Source organism: Mesoplodon bidens, assembly GCF_964165515.1.
Source record: "Mesoplodon bidens genome assembly, chromosome: 17".
NCBI classification, from domain to species: Eukaryota; Metazoa; Chordata; class Mammalia; order Artiodactyla; family Ziphiidae; genus Mesoplodon; species Mesoplodon bidens.
The window spans coordinates 69,274,540-69,296,307 of record NC_138174.1 but is presented as its reverse complement, the minus strand read 5'-3'; the positions used below and the strand labels follow the sequence as shown (position 1 = coordinate 69,296,307).

Here is a 21,768-nt window from a genome sequence, read left to right as displayed (position 1 = left end):
CACCCACTGATATCCTATCGGAAAGAGGCCCTACAAAGGAACTTGCTAGTTCTATTCCAGAGGAAAAAATAGGGTTACCAAAGGATTTACGAGTGAGAACCCTGCAGTCTCTTGGTATCTACATGCCAGCGTCACCTAAAATTAAAGGGTTGAGAAATGCAGCACTAATCCCTAAGTCTAGAACTGGGAAAGCCCAGATGGCATCGATTTTAAAGACAACTAATATCACTAGGTTTGGTGCCCCCAGCCATGGAAAGGAACAGGTCTACACCTTGGATGACATGGCCAAAGAAATATCTCAAAGTATGTCAAATATATTTATGAATACCTTTTTTTCACCTACACCTGTTTCACCTGCCATCAAAACACACAAAAAACTGAAAGCAAAGAAAGGCCCATTAAGAAAAAAAGTCAATATTACACAGTTAAAACAAGAGGAAGGGAAAAGAGTGTGTAAATATACCTCTAATAAATGGAGCACCTCAAGCAGCACATCAGAATCAAGATGGCAAAATGAAAAAGAAAAAAAGGGCAAGGAAGTTTTATTCAAAGCAGGTCTACAATTCCTGAATAGGACCGGAAGTAGAAAAGATCAAAATATGCTTATTACAGAGCAAGAAGCATGGCAACAAGCACTAGTTTCGGAAAATATGTTGGAGTCTATTTGTTCTCCTCTGATAATTCCATTTCAAACTGAAGAGCTGAAAAAGAATATCCTACCACAAACAGACATACTGCATAGAATAAGTGAAAAGAGTTCATGTCTAAAAAGAGGGAAAGCAATGTTTGATGGTCTTTTAATTGATGAGGGAGTGTATAGGACTACATCTGATCAGAGCCCCACAAAGAAGCTGGATGTTCCCAGTGCAGCTTCCCTACAACTTGAAGAAGAAGAGGAAGACATAAAAACTCAAAAAATAACAAAATACACAGTTGATCAAAATATCCCACCTCCCAAGTCAGGGATCTCAGTGCTTGGAGATCCATATAATGAAAGCTCTAGAAGGAAAGTGGGTGGTCGTATTGCCAAGAAACAAAGAGTTGCCAAGAGATTTACTAACAATATCCATGATGTCTGTTTTACCTGACTCTAAAAGGCAGAAAAAGGCATTAAAATTTCCAGGAAGGAAAGATCTTATGGGTCCCAAATGTATAACAATGAAGGCAAAGAAGCCTCTTTTTTCACAGGGGCTTAATATCACTGAGGATGGTCATCTGTACTGTAGAAAGGAACAGGAAGGCCATTTAAAGTCTATGATAAAGGACATGCAACCAAATAGAAGTATAGGTGATGTGGTTTTATCTCCCACACCTGTTTCAACTGATAACAAAATAGAAATTGAAATTGATAGCACACCAAAAACAGGGATGGATCGACCAAGAGTGAAAGTACACAACCATACCTATCCAGAGCTAGAGAAATCACCAAGTGATGGGGAAGCATGGGAGGCCAGTTTGACTGATACACAAAGCAGATCCAGCAACACAGGTAAAATGAATGTGCCACATAAAAAGGAAGAGGAAAATATCCCAGAAATGTTAGCAGAATCAGTTCTGCACTATAGTCAACACTTCCATTTCAGTTCCCATCATATGAAAAATCTTGGCCCTTGCAAACCAAAATCTAAACTGAATAGTTCAGAAGGCAGAAGGACTTGGAATTTGTCTTGTGCCATGCAAAATATGAGGCAAGAAGAACACATTAGAGAAACTATTTTAGAGCATGTTTCTAGAAATGTGATGAATTTTATTCGAGTACAAACATTGAAGAAAAGTCTTCATACTCAAGAGAGAATACAATATATGGTAGGTCTAAAGACCCCATTTCCAAAAGCTAGAAAATCAGAGACTGGTTCCATACAATGTGATGGTCTCTGGGATGGAAATCTGAGGAGGAAATGGGATCGTCCTATTTCTAAGGAAAAGACATGGAATCAAAGTGACCTAGTAAGAACTGTCTTAAAGCCTTCAGATTTCTCCAGCCTTGATTCATCTGAACCCCAAAGCCAGAGTTACACATTAGAGGTTGCAGACAAGAAAAATACAATGAGTCCCAAGCAGGTAATTCTGGAGGCAGAGAAGCCATCAATTTTACAGGTGCTTAATAGCACAAGTTGTCTTACAGGAATCCAAAGAAAAAAACCCCACAAAGTTAAGTACAAGATAAGAGAGAGGCAATGGAATGAAAGTGTGAGAGAGACATTACTCCTCACCACTGAGGGAGCTAAGATTCCAACGCCCAAGTTAGTGATTGCTCAACTCTCATTCGATACAGCAGCGAGGGATACTCTGTGTAATGACAGAACATTTCACAAAAATCTGGGTGGTCTTATTACAGAGAAAAAGGCAGAGTCGGAGGAAAACTTAGCCACAACTGTCTTGGGGCCTTTAGATTTATTCACGCCTGTTTTATCTGACTCTGAAAGCCAGATAAACACAGTACAAGAGAAAGTCATACTGAATCCCATATGTTTAGCTCTGAAGAAAAAGAAGCCACTCATTTCACAGATACTTAAAGTCAATAGGCAGTTTGCCACAAAGCAGAGGACAAAACTTAGAACCAATTTAAAAACCAAAATGAAAGAGATTTGGCAAGGTAAAAATGTGGCTGTTATATTTACAAATGCCATTTACTTCACATTGGATACCTCTGACATTAAAAGGCAAAGCAGATTCAAAACAGAGATAGACAGAGTATCAAGGTTTAGTCCTGTACAACCAACACACATGGAGTTGCCAGTTGAAAGCCAAGTGATTTTACAATCAGTCAATGCTGCAGGTCATGCTGCTTTAAGCATTAATAAGGAACAGCAACAGGAACAGGAGGTGGGCATAGAGAGAGAGAAAACTGTGTTAAATGCAGACCTAAAATCTACAGATGCTTCTATGTCTATTCCACCACACATAAAAATGGAGCAGTCACCTAGTACCTGGGGTAACTATGAAGAATCTTCTGAAAAGAGAAATGCCCTGAACAAAGCAAAAGTTACAGAGGAAGAAGAGTATGAAGAACAGGTTTTGTTTGGAACACCTCCACAAAATACCCAGCCATTTGAGTTTGTACAAACGAGACAGCAAGAACCCTGTATCTCAGGAACCATCCAGAATTCTGCTTATGCTTACAATCCTAAATATCCTAAAATCATAAAACATAAAGCAAATGCAAAAGCAGCAGGTGTGAAAAACACCAGGCATACTGAACAGGTAAAATCGAAGGCAAAGAAACCACTTGTTTCCCTGATGTATAACACAACAGGGTATGGAACCCAAAGCAACGAAAAGGAAACGAGGTGTAACATCAAGAAACAGAAGCCGGGGTTCCAGCAAGGTAAGGCTGAGGTAGAGTTCATTCTGAAAACTATTTTTGACTCTGGGTCTATTCCACCTCAAATTCAAGCGTTGATGGAAGCAGAAATGGAGAAAGGCAAGGCACAAAGGCTGATACACATTCCTCCAGAGCCAAAGCTGGAGAAAGCGCTAAACAGAAGACAAATAGCATTTTCACAGTCCATTGCTAAGAGTGCTAAATCAAGAAATATTAAAACACTGAAACAATATATTAGAGAGCAAGAAAAGTACCAAATTGCTTCACCAGACGTTCTCCCACAATGTAAATGCCAATTCGTGATGAGCCAGCCACTGAAGAAAGAGCCTGACGATGTCAAATTCACAGTAGATTTGAAAAGAGAAGTATATCCTGATCGACATTCACAAAAGAGGGAAACCAACTGCACTATGTTTGACATCTCAAGAATTAGATTACACACAAAACACAAATTCCTTATCACACCAGGAGTAAAGGAGGGAGATGGAGACATGACCCAACATCCATTTCCAACTCCACAGTGGAGAGAAGTATCCAAGAAAACGGACATTTCCTTAAGTTCAAAAGGACAGAATATGTTTCTTCCAGAGTTGGATGCTTCTCAACAGAAGACTTGCAAGGAGCAGAAACTGCTGAAACAAGGAAGTATTTCAAGGACACACCTGGAGCATACTTTGTATCCCATTATGGAAACTCCTCATTTGGAAAATACAGTAAAGGTCTCTGAGGAAGGTACGTACATTGACAGAAAAAATATTTCACATCTATTGGGAAGAGAAGGATTAAGAGAAACTGATATCTTACAGGGTTCAAAAGGACAGACATTTCTTTGTACAAATGTAGAGGTCCAGTGATATATGTCTGCAGTGCAGAAAGGAGAAATGAAACCAGATCACGCTCCTGAACGGATTCTGGATTCGTTATCTTGTCCCAGTGAGGAGCCTCTTCATGTAAAAGGGGTAAGAAATGCAACAGGGAAAGAAAATGTTAACATCCCTATCGTTTCAAATGTAAATCCACGGAGAAAAGAGAAACCAAAGTTAATGGATATTCTGTCAAAATCAAATGAACAGAAAATAAAGTTTTCCAAAAAACGGAGGGAAAAGCAACAAAATAGTTCTAACCAGAAGAAGGAGCATCTTCTGGAATCAGTTTCCTCTTGCATATTGCATCAACTCCATATTGGAAAGCGAAAGAAAGAAGTCTCAGCCAAAGGAATCAGTCCAACAGTTTTGAGCCCAGTGGTAGAGAAAGCATCAAACAAAGCAGATATTCCAGTGGATCAACCTCCATGCTCAGAAGGAATTAATTTGCATATTGGAGGAAGAAAAGAACATCAACAAGAAAATACATGCAACGCTCTTGCAACATCTGTTTCTCATTCTTTGATTAATATACTTCAGATTAAATTGCTAAGGGTAACAAAAGCATTAAAGGAAGTCGATAGTCCAACGTACCACACTTCAAATACAGAAGGAATTGGCTTGCCTACTGCAGGAAGAGAAGAGCAACCAGACTGTATACAACATATTTGTCCAAATCTTGCTTCTGACTCTTCGAGAGATATATTTCAAAGTAAGATGCTGTGTGAAAAGAAGGCATTGGAAGAAGTAGTTAGCACAGTGGATTACACTCCAAGTGCAGAAGGAATTGGTTTGCTTATTACAGGAAAGGGAGAGCAGCAAGAGAAATGTACTTATGAGGCTCTTCAAAAGTCTGCATCTCACCCCCAAGCAGGTCTACGTCAAACTGATACCCCAGTGCAAGAAGTAAAACTAGATGGCACGAATAGGATGAACTGTGAATATTCACCTCCACACGCTAAGGAAGTATTGAAAGGAATGGGTGTTATTGTTGGATATATTCAAAGAAGTGAAGAAAGACAAAACTTACCCAGTATAGAACAAAGCCAGCAGCACTTGCTGACTCCCTCTGAGAATCTTCTGGAGCATACGTCTTACCCTCAAAATGATCCCTGGCTGCTGCCACATTTAACACCTCCAACAAAGGAAGCATTATCGGAAGTAGGTAGTGTGTCAAGCAGGACAAAAGGGTTAGACTTGATTTCTAAAGATCAACTAAATTCCGGATGTGAGTATGGCCTGGAATGGACTGTACCCTCGATTCCTCCAAGGCAAACAACAAAACAAAATACAAGGCTGCCTTTAGAATCATTCACTAAAACTGTAAAATATCAGAATGTCTCATTGCCGAAAGGAGAGAAATCACTGGATGGGGCGCAGGTAATTGATTCAATATCAAATGTTAGCTCCCCCAAGCTAAGAGTTAGAAAGAATGTGCAATTACATAAAGCATATTAAAAAAAGGTGCAAAAAGAGGTGTGTTTACCTGGATTATTTTCACATTCTCTTTCTATCCATATGCCTCTTTTGCCTGAAAATAAAAGACAGAAGAATGACTTAAAGCAAGGAGTTAACAAAGGCATAATACACCCCCAAAGAACTTTGGAGAAATTGGTATTTTCAAATATATTTAATACCACTGATGGTGGTAGCCCAGGCAATAGAACAGAACTGCAGTGGAGCATAAAAGAGAAAATGGTAAATATAAAACATAGAAAAGTCAAACCCGATTTGATTTTGACAAATATATATGAGTTCATCCCTTCTTTACCTTACCTCAAATTGAATAAAAAGACAATTGATGAGATTATCTCAAATAATGTAAAAAGAATAAAACAAGCTGTATCACAGAAAAAGGAGAAGGAAAGAAGAAAAGTCAATATGAAAGGAATAATGGATCCCAACGTTATCTTGAAAGCAAAGAAATCATCACTGTCACGTATACTCAATGAAAAGGAATTGCCAGGGCTGTTGAACTTTATAAAACAAGAGAGCAATGTGCAGACAGGTAAAGGTAAATCAGGTGTGAAACTGACAAACCTGTTTACTTCCTTACCATCTCTATCACATCCTAATTTGAATTCAAGAAGAAAAGGAGAAAGAGATAAGTCAGGAACACCGTGGAACTGCCTTCCACCACTAAACCTCCAGGCATCATCAAATATCAGGAAAACATCATTTGCAGAGTCAATTAATAGAGACAGTTTAAGCAACATAATAGAATCAAAACAACGTTTGCCCCAGAAAAAGAAGGAAGATGAAGACAATATAGTATACATGAAAGATATAAGGGGCTGCAAATGTGCCCCTTTTAAAAGAAAGAAAAAACTTTTTACACATACACTGCATGGAAACGAACCACAGTGGAACAATAAAGAACAAGAGAAAATGATGCAGGAAGATAAGAGTGATCTAGTTGTAGTTCAGAATAAGCCCTGTGTTTCCATTCTGTCTTCACCTCACCTGGAATGGGGTCCTGCAGTGAAAGAAGAGGCATACATGCGAGGAGTGTCAGGGTTCTCCCTTCCACCATTGACCCTCCAGGGATTGTCAGATGCAGTGATAATATGTGGGGAGCCAACTGATGATATTTTAAGCAGCATAGAAAGATCAAAATGTATGTCACAGGAGAATGAAGATAAAGTGGAAATGGCTTTGGAAGAGATAAGGAATCCCAAAAGAATAGCTTTGGAGGTGAACCAGTCTCCAATTGCATGGGAATTACAGTTGAACATCAAAAAAAAAGAGGAAAAGATGCAGGAAGATAAAGATGAACGAGTTGGGATTCAGAGAAAATCTTGTGTTTCCATCTCTTCTCTGCCTTACTGTGAAGTGGACACAAGAAGGAAAGGAGAAGCAATCATGCTAAGAAAAACAAGATCCTCTTTTCTACAACCAAAACTCCAGGATTCATCAGATACAGGAAACATAGCACACAAAAAGTCTGTTTATGGTGATAACTCAAACAGTGTAAAAAAAGCCAAAGAACATATAATGCAGGAAGAAGAGGGAAGAGTAAAAATGGCAAAACTCCTACCTTTGGAGAAAAAGAAATCACCAAGTTCACAGGAAATCCAGTTGGACATCAAAGAACAAAAGAAAAAGATACAAAGAATTCAGGGTGAACCAAGTGTGATTTTGACATGTACTCCCATACCTGCTACTTCTTTTAAATTGGATACAAGAATAAAAGAGGAAGACTACAGATCTGAAGTAACAAGTTACTCTCTTCCAGAACCATCACACCAGAAATCATCAGACGTAGTGAAAAAAGAAAATAAAGAGTTCATCAAGGGTGATATCACAAGTGATGTACAAGCAGCAAACGAATATATGCCCCAGAAGGGAGAGGATAGAGGAAAAATAGTAAATACGAAATATATAATGTACTCCAAAGAGACAACTTCCAAGGCAAAGGTATTATGACATGTACCCAATACCCCTGGCAGGTCTAGCCCCCAAATTAGAGAAGTACAGACAAACAGAAGAGAAGACTTGGGACATGTACAGGAAAGAAGAAGTGAACTAGATGAGGTTCTGAAAGAACCTTGTCTACCTCAATTTACATTAAGCAAAGTTATAGAAGGCAAGAAAGAGAAGCAAGGTGTAATAAAACCTGGTATTCCATTCTCATGGCACAGGGAATCATCAAATGCAGAGAAATTAAAATACACACTGTCACCTGTGAATGATATCTCAAGTGATTTGAAAAGAACAAAATACATGACACAGAAAGAAGAGGATAAAGCAAATATTTTTGTGAGAGACCTAATGCATCCCAAGTGCTTAGCTTTGAAGGCAAAGAAATCACCCCTTTTCCATATACTCAAAGCAAAGAAACTGCAAGGGAACATCAAAGAGCAAGTGAAAAGGGGGCAGGAAGGTAGAAGGGACACAGTCGTGCTTCTGAGCAAAATTTGTTCTTTTGTCACTTCTTCAGTTCATCTTAAATTTGACACAGCAACAGAAGAAGAAGGTGTTCCAGGAATCATAAGGAATTATGTGCCACCCCCTGAGCTCCAAGATTCATTGCCTTCAGTGCAGATAGCACCTCCAAAGTCAACTGATAGCCACAGAAACAAAGAAAAACAACATCCACCACCGAAAGAAAAGGACAGAGTACAAACAGCAGCCATGAGCGGCTCAGTGTGCACCAGTGGCACGGATTTCAAGGCAAAGACATCATCCCCTCCTCATGTGTTCACTGTTGCTGAGCACGGTGCTCTGAGTAGGAGAAAGGAACCATGGCCGAGCATTGAGGAGAGAGTAGAACAGGGGCAGGGAAGAACAGAAGACCTTGATGTGGCTCCAACAAAAACTCCTCCTTCCTCGCCTTCTCCATCTCACCATAGATTGGATGCAGGAACCAAAGGAGACGAAGACTTGCCTGCAGTTGCAGGATTCTCTCCTTCACCATTTCAGCTCCCTGAGTCATCAGGTGCAGGGAAAGCCAGATATCCAGATTCCAGTCAAGGTATTAGCTCATGTAATGGAATAATAAAAACTAATGGACATATGCCATATAGAGAGACAGAGGTCAGAGTAAAAACAAAAGACAAGAAAGATAGAATATACTCCAAAATAATAACTTTGGAAGCCCATACATCCCCACTTACACATCTACTCAGTAGAAACAGACTACCTTTGAATGTCAAAGGGCAAGGGAAGGAAGTGCAGGACAGCAAAGGTGAGCCAGAAATGGTTCTGAGGGACACTCGTGCCTCCTTACTTTCTCCATCTTACCTGAAATGGGACACTAGCAGGAATGAAAAGGAACACACAGAAAGAATAATACAATCCTGTTTTTCACCACTGAAGATTTATGATCCATTCAATCCAAGCAAGAAAGCAGATGCTAAGTCATTTGATGGTTATTTGTTAAATGACAAAGATAGACTCAAAACAGGTATTGAAGACAAAGTGCTCCCAAGTGAAAAAGCAGATACTAGGTCATGTGATGGTTATATGTTAAAAGAGGAAGTTAGATTCAAAACAGATACTCAAGACAAAGTGTTCCTGATACCTATGCATCAGAACGCAAAGGAATTACCACTTTCACATATATGTGATACCAAAGAATTGAAGTGGAAAATTAAAAAGCAAAAGAGAAAGGTACAGCGAGAGGACAGTGAACTAGTCACAGAATTGAAAAACACTTATACTTCTTTACTGGCTCAACCATATCTTAAATCTGATACAACAGAAGGAAAGGCGGGGTACATGATAAGAATTACAAAATTGCCTCTCCCACAAGCACAGTCCAAGGAATCATCAGAATATGCTGAAACCAATGAGGGACAACTTACAAAAGATGTAAAAAAATTAAAAGAACACATGCTACACAAAGAAGAGAAGGAGAGAGAGAAATATGTGGATATGAATAGTAGAGTGGACCACAATAATATGGATTTGGAAGCAAAGGAATCACCTATTTTACTTACATACAATCTAAGGGACCTTCAGTGGAAAACTAAAGGGCAAGAAGGGAAGGTTCAGGAAGATAAACGGGAGCCAGGTGATGCAACACTGACTGAGACTTGCACTTCTAAGTCTTCTCCTCTTCACCTTGACAGAAACACCAGCATCACAGAAGAGGGCATGCCAATATTATCAGGACCCTCTTTTCCCCCAGTAAACTTCCAGAAATCATCAGGTCCTGAGGAAGTGGTACATGCAGAGCCAATGGCTAGTGATACTGTCATCAGTCCCCCAAAAGAAAAACAACATTTGCCCCAGAACAAAGAAGAGGATGGAGTAGAAAGAGGAAACCTCATGTCCCCAGAACATCATGAAAAGGAGATGCAGGAAGGTAAAGATGGACCAGGTATGGTTCTGACCAAATCTTCTACTTCATCACCATCTCTCCCTGCCCTCAAATTGGATAAAGAAGTACAAGTCAATAATGAAATGCTAACACTTAAAAGGTCTGTTTTGCTGAGAATATCCCATGCAGGGGAAATAGTACATACAGATTCAATCAGTGTTGATACCACGAAAGTTGGTCAAAACCTGAAGAAATATTCTACTTCATCACCATCTCTCCCTGCCCTCAAAATAGATAAAGAAATACAAGTCAACAATGAAATGCTAGCACTTAAAAGGTCTGTTTTGCCCAGAATGTCAAATTCAGGGCAAATAGTACATACATATTCAATTAGTGGTGACACCCTGAAAGATGTTCAAAACGAGAAACAACCTATGCCTGAGAAAGAAGAGAGGGAAAGAGAAAAAACGGTAGATAGGAGAGGTGCGATGGACACCAAAGATATAACTTTGAAGTCCAAGAAGTCACCTTCTTCATATATGCTCCACAGAACAGAATTACATCTGAACATTGGGGGGATAGAGCAAAAGAAACAGGAAAGTCAAGGTCAAGGTAGACCACCCAGTACAGGGGTAAGAAACATTTATGATTCCAAACCTCCAGCTAAGCTGGAATTGGATAAAGGTACACAAGTAGATGAAGGAAGGCTTGGAATTAAAAAACCCTCTCTACTTTCACAAATGCTTTCAGCATTATCAGATGCAAAGAAGAGACCAGATACAAAGGGAATTGGTAGTGATGTAATAAAAAGAAAACAACATATGTCAGAGAAAGGAAAAAAGTATGATGTGAAAAAAGTAGATAGGCTCAGGACACATCACAAAGAGGCAACGATTTCACCAATACCACATGTCCTTAGTACAAAGGAATTTGTGTTGAATGTTATTAAAGGGCCAGGGGAAAAAGTGCACAAAGGTAAAGATGAACCATGTATGGTTCTGACAAGAATTTTTCTTTCCATCCCATCAGCACCTCTTTTTCTAGAGTCAGGGAGCAAAATAGACAAAGACGCACCAGGAATCATGGGATCCTCTCGTCCACAGCAGAATCTCCAGGAATCATCAGATACCCAGAAAACAGCAATTAGAGAGTCAGCTGCTGGTGAGAGTGAAATTGTTAAAAATGCAGAACACTCGGTGCCAGAAGAGGCCATGCAAGAGTGGACCTCAAACTTCATGATCAGTGTACAGCGAAGGAAGGAACCTCCACGAGTCAAATCTGAAGGAGATTTGAGTCAGTTACTTTTAAATTCACAGCATGAGGACTTTTATTTCACAGGATTTGGTACCATTACAAGTGGGAAAAGGCTGGAATGTTTCTTTTCAGGGCCAGAGGCTCAGCGAGAAAAATACAAACCAGAAACTTTTACTATGGTTCTTTCCTTCCCCACGATGGATCTAACTAAAATCGAAAATCTGAAGAAAGAAATGGAAATAATGAATAACTTAAACCATAAAATAAGTCCTCAGGTTTTAGTTTCACTTTTAAGGAAACTATCCAAGGACATATATGCCACACTTGGCTCCCCTGTCAGTTCAGAAGGATTTTCTGCTTCAGAGCAAGGTGCCTACCAACAAGAAACTTTATCAAAAGCACCTCCAGGATCTGCAGAGTCATGTAAATTTGATAGGCCAGAGGAAGACAGACGAAATAATGAAAAAATAAGTGAAATGTCCTCTCCCAAAGTGTTAGCACCACGGACAAAGGAATCACTTGAGAAAATGAATATCACAGAGTCAAATGACCCCCAAAATATAGAAAAAGAAGTTGTCATGAAAAAGCAAGTTTTGGTGCAGTCTGGGAGTGGACAGAAGACCAGGGTGGATTCTAGCCTTTCTCTGAAGATTCCACTTCAAAATGTAAAGCAGAAGACACCACTGGAAATAGATATGCACAAGCAAACTACAGTGTACCCCGGAATACAAATACTACCAGGAATACACATGGATATTACAGAGTTTGATGCCCAAAGAGGGAACAGGGAGCAGACATTGCTTGTTCCAGAACAAGAGGAACACAGTCTAGAGTCACTTCAGAAGTTTATTTCCTCCTGTTGGACTTTTGCACTTCAATCTGGAGATCTGGAGGAAAAAAACGAAACTGACACAAGCTCTACTAGAAATCTGGTGCAAAAAAGGTTACAAAAAAAGATATTAAAAATAGACACAAATATAGCTGTCCATCTGGAAGAGGACAAAATAGAAATGCACAAACCCACCATTGTTAATCTGGAGAAGAAGACAATAAAAATGGACACAAGCAATACAGTAAACCTGAACACTGCATCTATAAAGGCAGAGAAACCTCAAATTAAGACTCAGGTAATCACTCATATGGCAAACAGCTGCCTAATCAAGCAAAAACATAAAAAGGAACGAGAAGTTTCTGGTGCAAAACAAAACATCCAGCTACAAAAAATGTTTCAAAGACATGTTCTCAATTCATTTTACGCCGATATTCCTCTTTCTCCCAAATTTGGAGGCCAGAAAGGCAGATTAACAATAGCAGACTTGAAAAGAGAATTGAGCCCCAAATATTTAAATATGAAAACCCCAAAGCATCCAGTTCTACAGATTCTAGGCAATACGGGACATGGTACTCCAAGCAATCGAAAGAAATTAGAGTATAACTTTAACAAACCAAAGAAAAGAGCTTTGTGGAGAGAAGATGCCTCAGGAATACTTGTCAGAAGTCTTCCTATTTCCATGATGAGTCTGTCTCAGACTAAAGAAATAGTAAAATCTGAGACAAACCTAGAAAGAGCAAAGAGAACCCATCTTTCAAAATTCCAGAAGAAATCACCAAATGCTAGTGAAACTGTGAAGAGGGGCAGCTCAAGCACTGTAAAAGAAGGGGACCAGAATTTTACAAAGACAGTTCCACAGGATTCCCAGCCTTTCATGGTGGATGAACAACAAATGCACAAACTTCCTAGTGTCAAATCAGAAGCAAACCTTAGCCGTGAAATATATAAAATTTTAGCTCCACAAACAAAAGAAAGTGTTGTTCCAGGCGATGATATCTCAAGGATCGTAAAAGAACCTGACTTGCTTATGATCAAGCAAGAGGAGGCACCAAGACCCATTCAGACACCTACAGAGTGTCCATTCATGTCTGAAGCTCCAAAGGAAAATGTGGAAACTCACATAAAAATTACCCTAAATATGAATAGTTTTCCTCCATGGGTAGAAGAACCACAAGATGAGACTCAACTATTTGATACCATGGAGTGTGCCTCGCCACCCAAGCATAGGGATCAGAGTGGACCTGTGCAGGACACAGCCATACAAAAGGTCCAGCAACAAAAAACTTCTCCAGGAACTGTGCCCGTACCACACCAAGTTAAAAGTAATGAAATAAAAATAGTGGCAGATAGTCCAAGTGCAGAAAATATACTTCCTCTTTATGAAGCAATTAAAAATGTCATTGAATCCCAGGTAAAAAATATGATTCGAGACAAATTTTTTCCTAATATACTGGAAAAAGTAAAAGACAGTAAGACTGATGATTGGAAGTCACGACATTTGGCAGGGGGTCCAGATGCAACATCCATGACAATACATCCCAAATTGCAGCCAAAACCTATTTTAGAAAAATTTACTTGCAAAGAAAAATTCAAGCCCACTAATCATTTAGAGTCAAAAGCACCTGAAATAAAACTGAATTTGATACCAGAGGTGGTAAAACAACCCTTCCAAAAGTTCAACTTTTATCAAAAACTGGCTATTTCAAAACGTAACAGTTGGAAGCTCTATCCAAGACATAAAAAAATGTTCTTTTTGTCTCTGAGAGGGATTGATACCATAGAATTTAACCTAAAGCACAAATACCAAAAAGACTCACCTCCTGTCAGCTGTATGAAGTCACTGATTGTTAATGTTTCAAGGGGCAGTGAAAAGATCATTACAAAGTTAAAGAGTATGAAAGAGCTAGAAACTGGAACATCTCCTTTGACTTCTGCTGGAGAGATGACATTGCCTCATATTCTCCAAAACTATTCAGTAGGAGAAAAAAACAAACTTCTCATACACTTTTCTATGAAAACACTGGAGATTCAAATGAAAGCCTTTCCCAGAATTGTAAGAGAATCTTACACAATGGCCAGGGCTCAGGATGGAAAGAAACCTTTATCTAAATGTATTCATTCTGGTGTCAAAGTACCAAAACGAAAAAACAGAGTTTTGTTACCTTTTGAGGAAAAATCTCTTCATCAAATAGATCTTGATTTACAACACAAATACCTTCGTTTTCTCCTGGGCTCTCCAGTCAAAAGTACATTGCCTAAGCCAAAGGCACTTCCCAAACATATTCTTAAATTACAGACAGTTGCGATACGTAAAAAACTAGACAATAGTGGAGAAAGTGGTGGTCTTTCCATTGATACAAGACCGTTAGAAGAACATATCTCTTTCAAGAAGCAAAGTTTCCATGAAAACTCATCATTAGTCAGAAATTTCTTGGAGCCCACTCAGGTGTGTGCCTCTGACCCTGATCAACACAACACAGTGCAGAAAGATACCATGGCTCTTTCAAAGTTAAAATCTCATGTGACTCCAGAAGAAGATAAACGATGTCATGTATGGTTTCAAGAAACAAATACATGTGAATCTGTTGATTTAAAGACTCAGGAAAAGACTCAGGATTTAGTTGATTCCCATTCAATTCAGAATTTTGAAGATTTTACTGATAGTCAGACAAATATTGAGAGTTCAGATAACTTGGAGGAATGCTCAGCTCTTGATGTACATGAGAGTGAAGAATGTGTGTTTTTAGATGCCAACCCTTATTTAAGTTGGAAATCACAGAATATTCTGTTTGAATTACAGAAAGACATGCCTGTGGAAAATCTCTACAAGAAGAAAAAAATCAAAACTGATTTGAAACCACTTTACAGTGAAGATTCAGGTTCCCATCATATTAGGGGCTGTCAAAAACATTCCTCATTTGTGACACCACCTTCTTACAAATCCCACAAAAGCAGGAAACATAGGTCATCCTCCAAAATGACACCAACTTCTTATGAATCTCACAAAAGCAGGAAACATAGGTCATCCTCCAAAATGACACCACCTTCTTATGTATCTCACAAAAGCAGGAAATATAGGTCATCTTCCAAAATGCGACGTCCTGACTCGTGGTGTCACAGTTCCTTAAATACTGTAGAGGTTTTGTCTGTATCATCTTCTGTTCCGTTCAGCAAAGAGAAGCTTTCGAAGACTACAAGGAGTGGAAAACGTTATTATTTAGTCCCCTTAATGGAATCAGATACTAAATTACATCTTGCAAAAAGCCAAGGCAAACCTCACAGGCATTTGGAAAGCAAAGGACGGAAGAAGGCCAAATTGGATTTATCTAGAAAGAACAACACTCCTTGGGAATGTGATGACAGTTATACACAGAGTAAAGAGAAATGCACAAGAAAGGAGAAAGTACGGGATTGTGAATCAGAAAGATCAGATTATTTCCCAAGCAAACATAAGTCAGCATCAAAACCTCCTCAAGAGGATATCAGCTTCCATTCTGAAAGAGAACAAAACCAGCCATTTTTTTATGCCTGTATACCATCAGACTCGCTGGAGATTATACCCCAAACCATTCTCTGGACTATTCCCCCCAACACTTTAAGGACGAAGAACTTCAGAATTCCCCTGATGGCCAAGATTTCAAGTTCTTGCAACATATGGAGTTCATCCAAAAAGCTGCTGGGGTCGCTGTTAGGGTCCTTCAGCCTTGTTCGTCAAAAATGATGTTACCATATCAAGATGCATCTCGAGGGGAAAGCTGGTCGCTCTTCTGATATTTATTGAAAAATAAAATCATATAAAGTCAAATGGTTTCCTCATGAAGTGTTTTCTAAACTGATACCTTTTATTTCTACAGTAGATTTGCACAGTTCTGGGAGGGATGGATGGGAAAGCAGATGATTTCTGGTTTGGTCCAGCCATGCGTGAGATCTCCCCTCAGTTTGTGCTACCTCGTTATAATCCCCAGAGGAGAAGCCCGCGGATGCCGAAGCCCCCTTCCCACCCTCCCCACGCCCCCCTGCCCATGACTGAAGGGTGAGTTGGAGGAATTGTAGCCCTTACATGAGATTGAGAGTACCCTGAAAGGTAGGAGGACATAGATACTGAAGAGAGACAGTTTCAAGTAGCAGCGAGGGTTCAACAATGTCAAATGTCACAAGATACAGGGATAAGTACTGGTTTTGAGGACCCATGTTCCTCTGACGGCTTTGTCCTTGTCCCCAACCACAAGTGGAACCCAGAGCAGCTCTGTGACCCGTACCTGCTCACCACCTGCCATGGCTAGGGCGTCAAGGCGCTTGGGGACCTCGGCACAGAGCACCTGCCACTGCATCCTCTGGGAGGGGCAGGGAGCCGCCCCACAGCACTGCCAGGTGAAGGGAGACACCTCTCAGTGCACCTGAACTACCTGCCCTCCTATTACTACCTGCCCTGGGTTGTGAGGGCCCTGGTGGGGGATGGAGCAGGTCCACCTGTAGACAGAGGTGATTGAGAGATGGAGTGTGATCTGGAGCACTACCAGCAGTGCACTCTCACCTTTGCCCTCAGGACTGCTGACCCCGCCCCCTGCTCCCAGCCTCTTGCAGGAGGCCCAGAAAGGCTGAGTTGACCCAGGGGCTGCCAGGAGAAGAACCCAGATGTGTGAGATTGGGGGTGGGGTGGTGGTGGGATTTTTAGCGCCAAGTGAATTTTTTTTAATGTATTTTGTACTGGCTTATTTCTTGTATGCAAATAAAATATTGGTCTCATTTGGAAAAAAAAAAACTTTGTTGCCTCATAAAAATTCCATAATGTTAATCATTTTATTATGTTTTATTATATTTTTCATATCACCATTATATTCATGCTAGGATAACAATGATTCCTCTATTATAAATGCTACTTGATCTCTTTAAAACACATATTTCCTATGTGTGGAATATTTGGGCATGCTTAACAAAATACAAAACTATAAAAACTTCCAATTTTTTTTTACCAAGGAAAGTATCTAATTGTATACAACTTACACACAACTTTTAATTTTAATAATGGAAACAATGAAATTATTTCACTTCTTGACATTTATCAAGACTTTAACTCCCTAAGACATGCACTACAACCACGCACTAGATTCTGTCATCCGTATGATGGTCTTTGCATCTGAGTCATGTCTGTTGGGTTTGACAATCCAATTGAGTATTTTATTACTTTTTATTATAGAGAATTTTGAGCATACACACACAAAAAAGACAATAGTATAATGTACCTCTATGTGCCCCTCACTCAGCCCTTAAACTTTAACCTATAGTTATACCTGCCTCATCCACTTCTCCATTAGTATTTTGAAGCAAATTACAGGTATATAATTTTATCTAAAAATATTTTACATATCTCTACAAGATAACTTTTTAACAACCATCTCATATCTAAGAAGTAACAATAATTACATAATATCAAATATTCAGTCAGATGATTTCCAACTATCTCATGAATGTCATTTTCTAATAGTTCCTATTCCATTGCTTTTTTTTTTTTTTTACAATTTTTTCAAATTGAAGAAACCAGGTTGTTTGTTCTGTAGAGTTTCCCACAACCTGCATTTTGCTGATAGTGTCCCCATTTCAGATTGAAATTATTTAACTTTGAATTCCTACTTGTTCCTTAAAAGGTCTTTAAATAGATTACACAGTGTGCACCATTTAGAGTAAAATGTAGTGTTTCAGAAGACTGCCTGTCACTTCTGGCAATGCACATTAGAGCTGTCACAGCTATAGGGCTATTATATATCTGCTGTATAGAGCTGTTCTATAGTTACATGTTCTATAGGGCTGTTACATAGTTATATGTTATATAGAGCTGTTGTATACTTAGAGCTGTTATAGCTGAAATAGCAAAATTTCTTACCATAAATGGTAGGGAGGGATTAAGTGACTAGTTCTCGTATTGTGAAGAACTTGCACTGAGACATCAAATTTCTATTTGTCAATCTATTTGAAAAATATTACAAAATTTTGAATACCAAATTAGATATGAAAGGGAGTATTTATTTAGAGGGAGAAATCAATACACATTTCAAATTGTATAAAGCTGATCAAACTAAAACCATCATGAGTCCAAAAAAAATAACTGCTTTTTATACTTGTTATTAACTGCTTAGTACACTTTTTTCCTACTTCTGTTTTTTGGCTGCGTGCTCTTTGATCACCTCTTCATAAAACAACAATTTTGTAATACAATTTTTCCTATAGAGATCAAAAGTAAACCAGTCTTCTGGGGGTTGATCAACACTTCTTGTTTATTATTAACAATTTAGAAAGTTCAAGCACATTTGCTGACTCAGTGACCATTTAGCACACCATTTCATCTGGAACAACCAGACTTCATCCGAACAGGTTGCAGAAAGTACTGTAAGGTGCAAGCTGACAAGCTGAGATGCATAAATGTGTTACTTTGCCCACAGATGTCCTTGCTGTCTGTGGTACTAGTATAGGTATGTACTCCAGAAACAAATATCATAAACTCTATGTCATGGAATCCTCATTAAAAAAGAAAGTATAGTGAATGCATCTGCTCTTTTGATTATCTTCCTTTTGGAAAAGAACGTCCTTTTTGACCAGATGTTGTAGAGAATGATTTATAGCTTACAATTTTACACACCTGATGCATGGAAGACTTTTCCAGTTTCCTATCCAAATCTTCCAAGTCTTATTTCTCCTCTGTGATCCATATTCCTCCTGCTCTGGGCACTGTAGGAAGCTATACAGCCTTGCACCCTCAAGTCCCAACCTGGGATGTGTCCTTCCCAGTGGGCAGAAGGATTCCTAGAACTTATCTCTATACCAGGATGGCCAGCATAGTTATAGACAAAAGTGAATGTCAGTCACATAAACATGTAGCCCACTAAACCCAAACTAAATGCATACTGACTCAACTTCCCCTGAGCCTAAACCCCCAAACACGAAGTCAGATGTGACAAAGTGTAAATCAAAGTGGAAAGCAAGAATACTTTTAACTAATTGGAGTTAAAATGTTTCACTCTCACAAATCTTTGGGGCCCTGAAGCTCAAGCTTCTTTAGCCTTTATGGTACATCTGCTTATGCAAATCAGATTACATTAATTAATTAATTTCCATATGCTAGCAACAAACATTTATTCAGTCTCTGCCATGTGCCAGGCCTTGTCCTGGGTGCCGGACCTAACAAAGCACAATCTCAACTTGGGAAGCTCACAGTTAACAGGTCAAGAAGAGACAGTCTTCGCAAAGCGCTGTGACATACGTACACAGACACAGCCTGGGGCATCTAATTTCCCCAACACACATGCATATCTTCCTGGTATCTTTTCTGGAGAAAACAAAAGCAGTTCTGAGGCCAAAATTATTTGTCCTAAGCCATCTGTCAAGAATTACCCATTTGGAATGAGTATTGGCAAAATGATGAACCCCCAAGCCAAATCTTCTGGTGACCCACATGGCCTGCCTTCTTTTAGACACACAAGACTCTGGAAGAACCAAGGCATGTGTTTCCTCTTGGCTTTAAAGACCCAAGTTACAACAGATGGTGATAGTGTAGCCATGAGCCGTTAAAACTAGGGAGAGAGATTTAGGCTTGTGTTTTGAGGTAATGAGGGAACTTGGGAGGGCAGAGTTTGTCATAAGCAAGATGTACATTTAGGTCTGAGAATTTCCTAGTTCTCCTGCACACAACTACACCCCTGCAAGGCCTGACGCATTACTTGGAAGAAATAGAGAAGGCAGCAGGAATTCATCCTTGAGTCAGAGGTTACCAAACTTTCTCAGGGCTTTCAGTGCCTCTGGTTTTTTTCATTACACTCCTAGGGCAAAATAAATAAGCCAACAAGTCTGCATATTAAGTAGCGTAGGTCCAAACAACTTAATTATGATTTATATCTTAACCACTTAGGAGTTGCTTGAAAAAAAAAAGCGATATAAATCAAAAGAAAAAAATATTTTTATTTCATTCTTAAATACACACTTACTAGTTGGATGTGTATACCTGTTGGACCCTGCACAACGTTTCAGACTTTGGGAATCAGATTGGACACTTCATGTTGACTGTTGTGCAGTACTTGCTTTTCTTTTCGCAACAGCTAAAAACCTCAGCTTCACAAAGAATTTACATAAAGGAAAGGAATGTAGCACCATTGAATGATTGTGAAGTCCCTTGAGCTAGTAGTTCACGCTGTGTCCAACAGATGTCGCTGTGTTTCCCTCACAATTTAAATCAATTCCACGTGGCCACAGGGCGTAGGTTTGGGACCGCCCAGAAACGCTAACAGACGGAGCAGGCGAAATAAAACCCCCAAGAAAAGACTGGTCTCTGTACCCAAAGGACCAGGGAATGGGAAGCTGAGCAGTACAGAACCTTTTTCACAATACCTGCTCTATTCCAAATACCACAAATAAATCACACCCTTTCCTCTCTCCACCTGGAACAGTGCCAGTGTGGACTGTTCCCTGTCTATGAGCTGACACATGGCCCCCATCCTACCAGCCCAGGGGTAAAGTGTCCATAGAGCCTGAGGGTGGTGCCCAGACTTCCACCAAATAAGGTAACTAGCTGGCCAATTAGAAGATTTAAAGTGGAACTAGAAAAAAGTCCAGAATATCTTCAAATAATACTCATCACACCAAGAACCAGGAACATCTCATCTCACCTCGGTGAGAAAAGACAAGAACCTGTGTAAGATTTTAAAGCAGTCATCATAAAAAATACTCCAATGAGCAATTATGAACACTCATGAAGCAAATGAAAAAATAATAATAATAAAGACACAGAAAAGAAATACAGGGTAAAAGGAAGAATCAATTGAAATTTTTCAAGCTGGAAAATGAAATAAAAGGCTCATTGAATGCGCTCAGTAGCAGAAAATGGAAATGACAAAAGAATCAGTGAGAAACTCCCAAACAGGATAAACCCAGAGAAATTCATGCCAAGATACATCACCATAAAATTTTTTAAAATATAAACAAAGAAGGGACTTCCCTGGTGGTCCAGTGGTTAAGAATCTGCCTTGCAATTACAGGGGACGTGGGCTCGATCCCTGACTGGGGAATTAAGATCCCACACACCACAGGGCAACTAAGCCCACACACTCTGGAGATGGTGTGCCACAACTAGAGAGAAGCCCGCATACCCCAACGAAGAGCCCATGTTCTGCAATGAAAGATCAACTACTGAGTCCATACACCAGATCAACTACTGAGCCCATACACCACAACTATAGAGCCAGTGGGCTGCAGCTACAGAGCCCACACGCCACAACTAGAGAGAGGCCCACGTGCCACAATGAAAGATCCTGTGTGCTGCAGCTAAGACCTGATGCAGCCAAAAATAAATTTTAAAAAAATTTAAATAATTACATAGGGAAAAAGTTGTTAAAAAAAAGAAAAACAAAGAAAGATATTGAAAGCACTCTCTGCTATTCAATACCTTCCAGTGAAGCCCCGTTTTACTCAAAGAAAAAAAATCAAAGTCCATACAACAGCCTCCAAGGCGCTATGTGATCTGGCTCTTCACTAACCTTCCAAGCTCATCTTATATTTCTCTTTCGTTGACTACATTCTAGCCACACAGGCCTCCTTTCTGTCCCTTGAATATACTAGGTATGCCTCCACTCAGGGTCCTTGCCCTAGTTATTCCCCTTCTCAGAATTCTCTTTTCCCAAATATTTGTTGAATTAATTGAATGACAAGAGTGGTAAAATGAGAGTATCTACCAGACACACATTCT

The 21,768-nt window shown here is 39.5% G+C and overlaps 1 protein-coding gene across 1 annotated transcript in view; it reads left to right on the top strand.

Moving 5' to 3' along the window:
- CCDC168 (coiled-coil domain containing 168) overlaps positions 1–15,818 on the top strand; it is a gene marked incomplete at its 5' end in the record, with an annotated part of 38,421 nt that extends 22,603 nt beyond the window's left edge. Inside the window, 5 exon segments of the mRNA XM_081214706.1 lie at positions 1–114; positions 1,337–4,176; positions 4,180–5,610; positions 5,650–7,574; positions 7,638–15,818. Of these exon segments, the coding sequence (XP_081070832.1) occupies positions 1–114; positions 1,337–4,176; positions 4,180–5,610; positions 5,650–7,574; positions 7,638–15,759 (14,432 nt within the window). The 3' untranslated portion in view covers positions 15,760–15,818.
- Between the last annotated feature and the right edge of the window lie 5,950 nt (positions 15,819–21,768).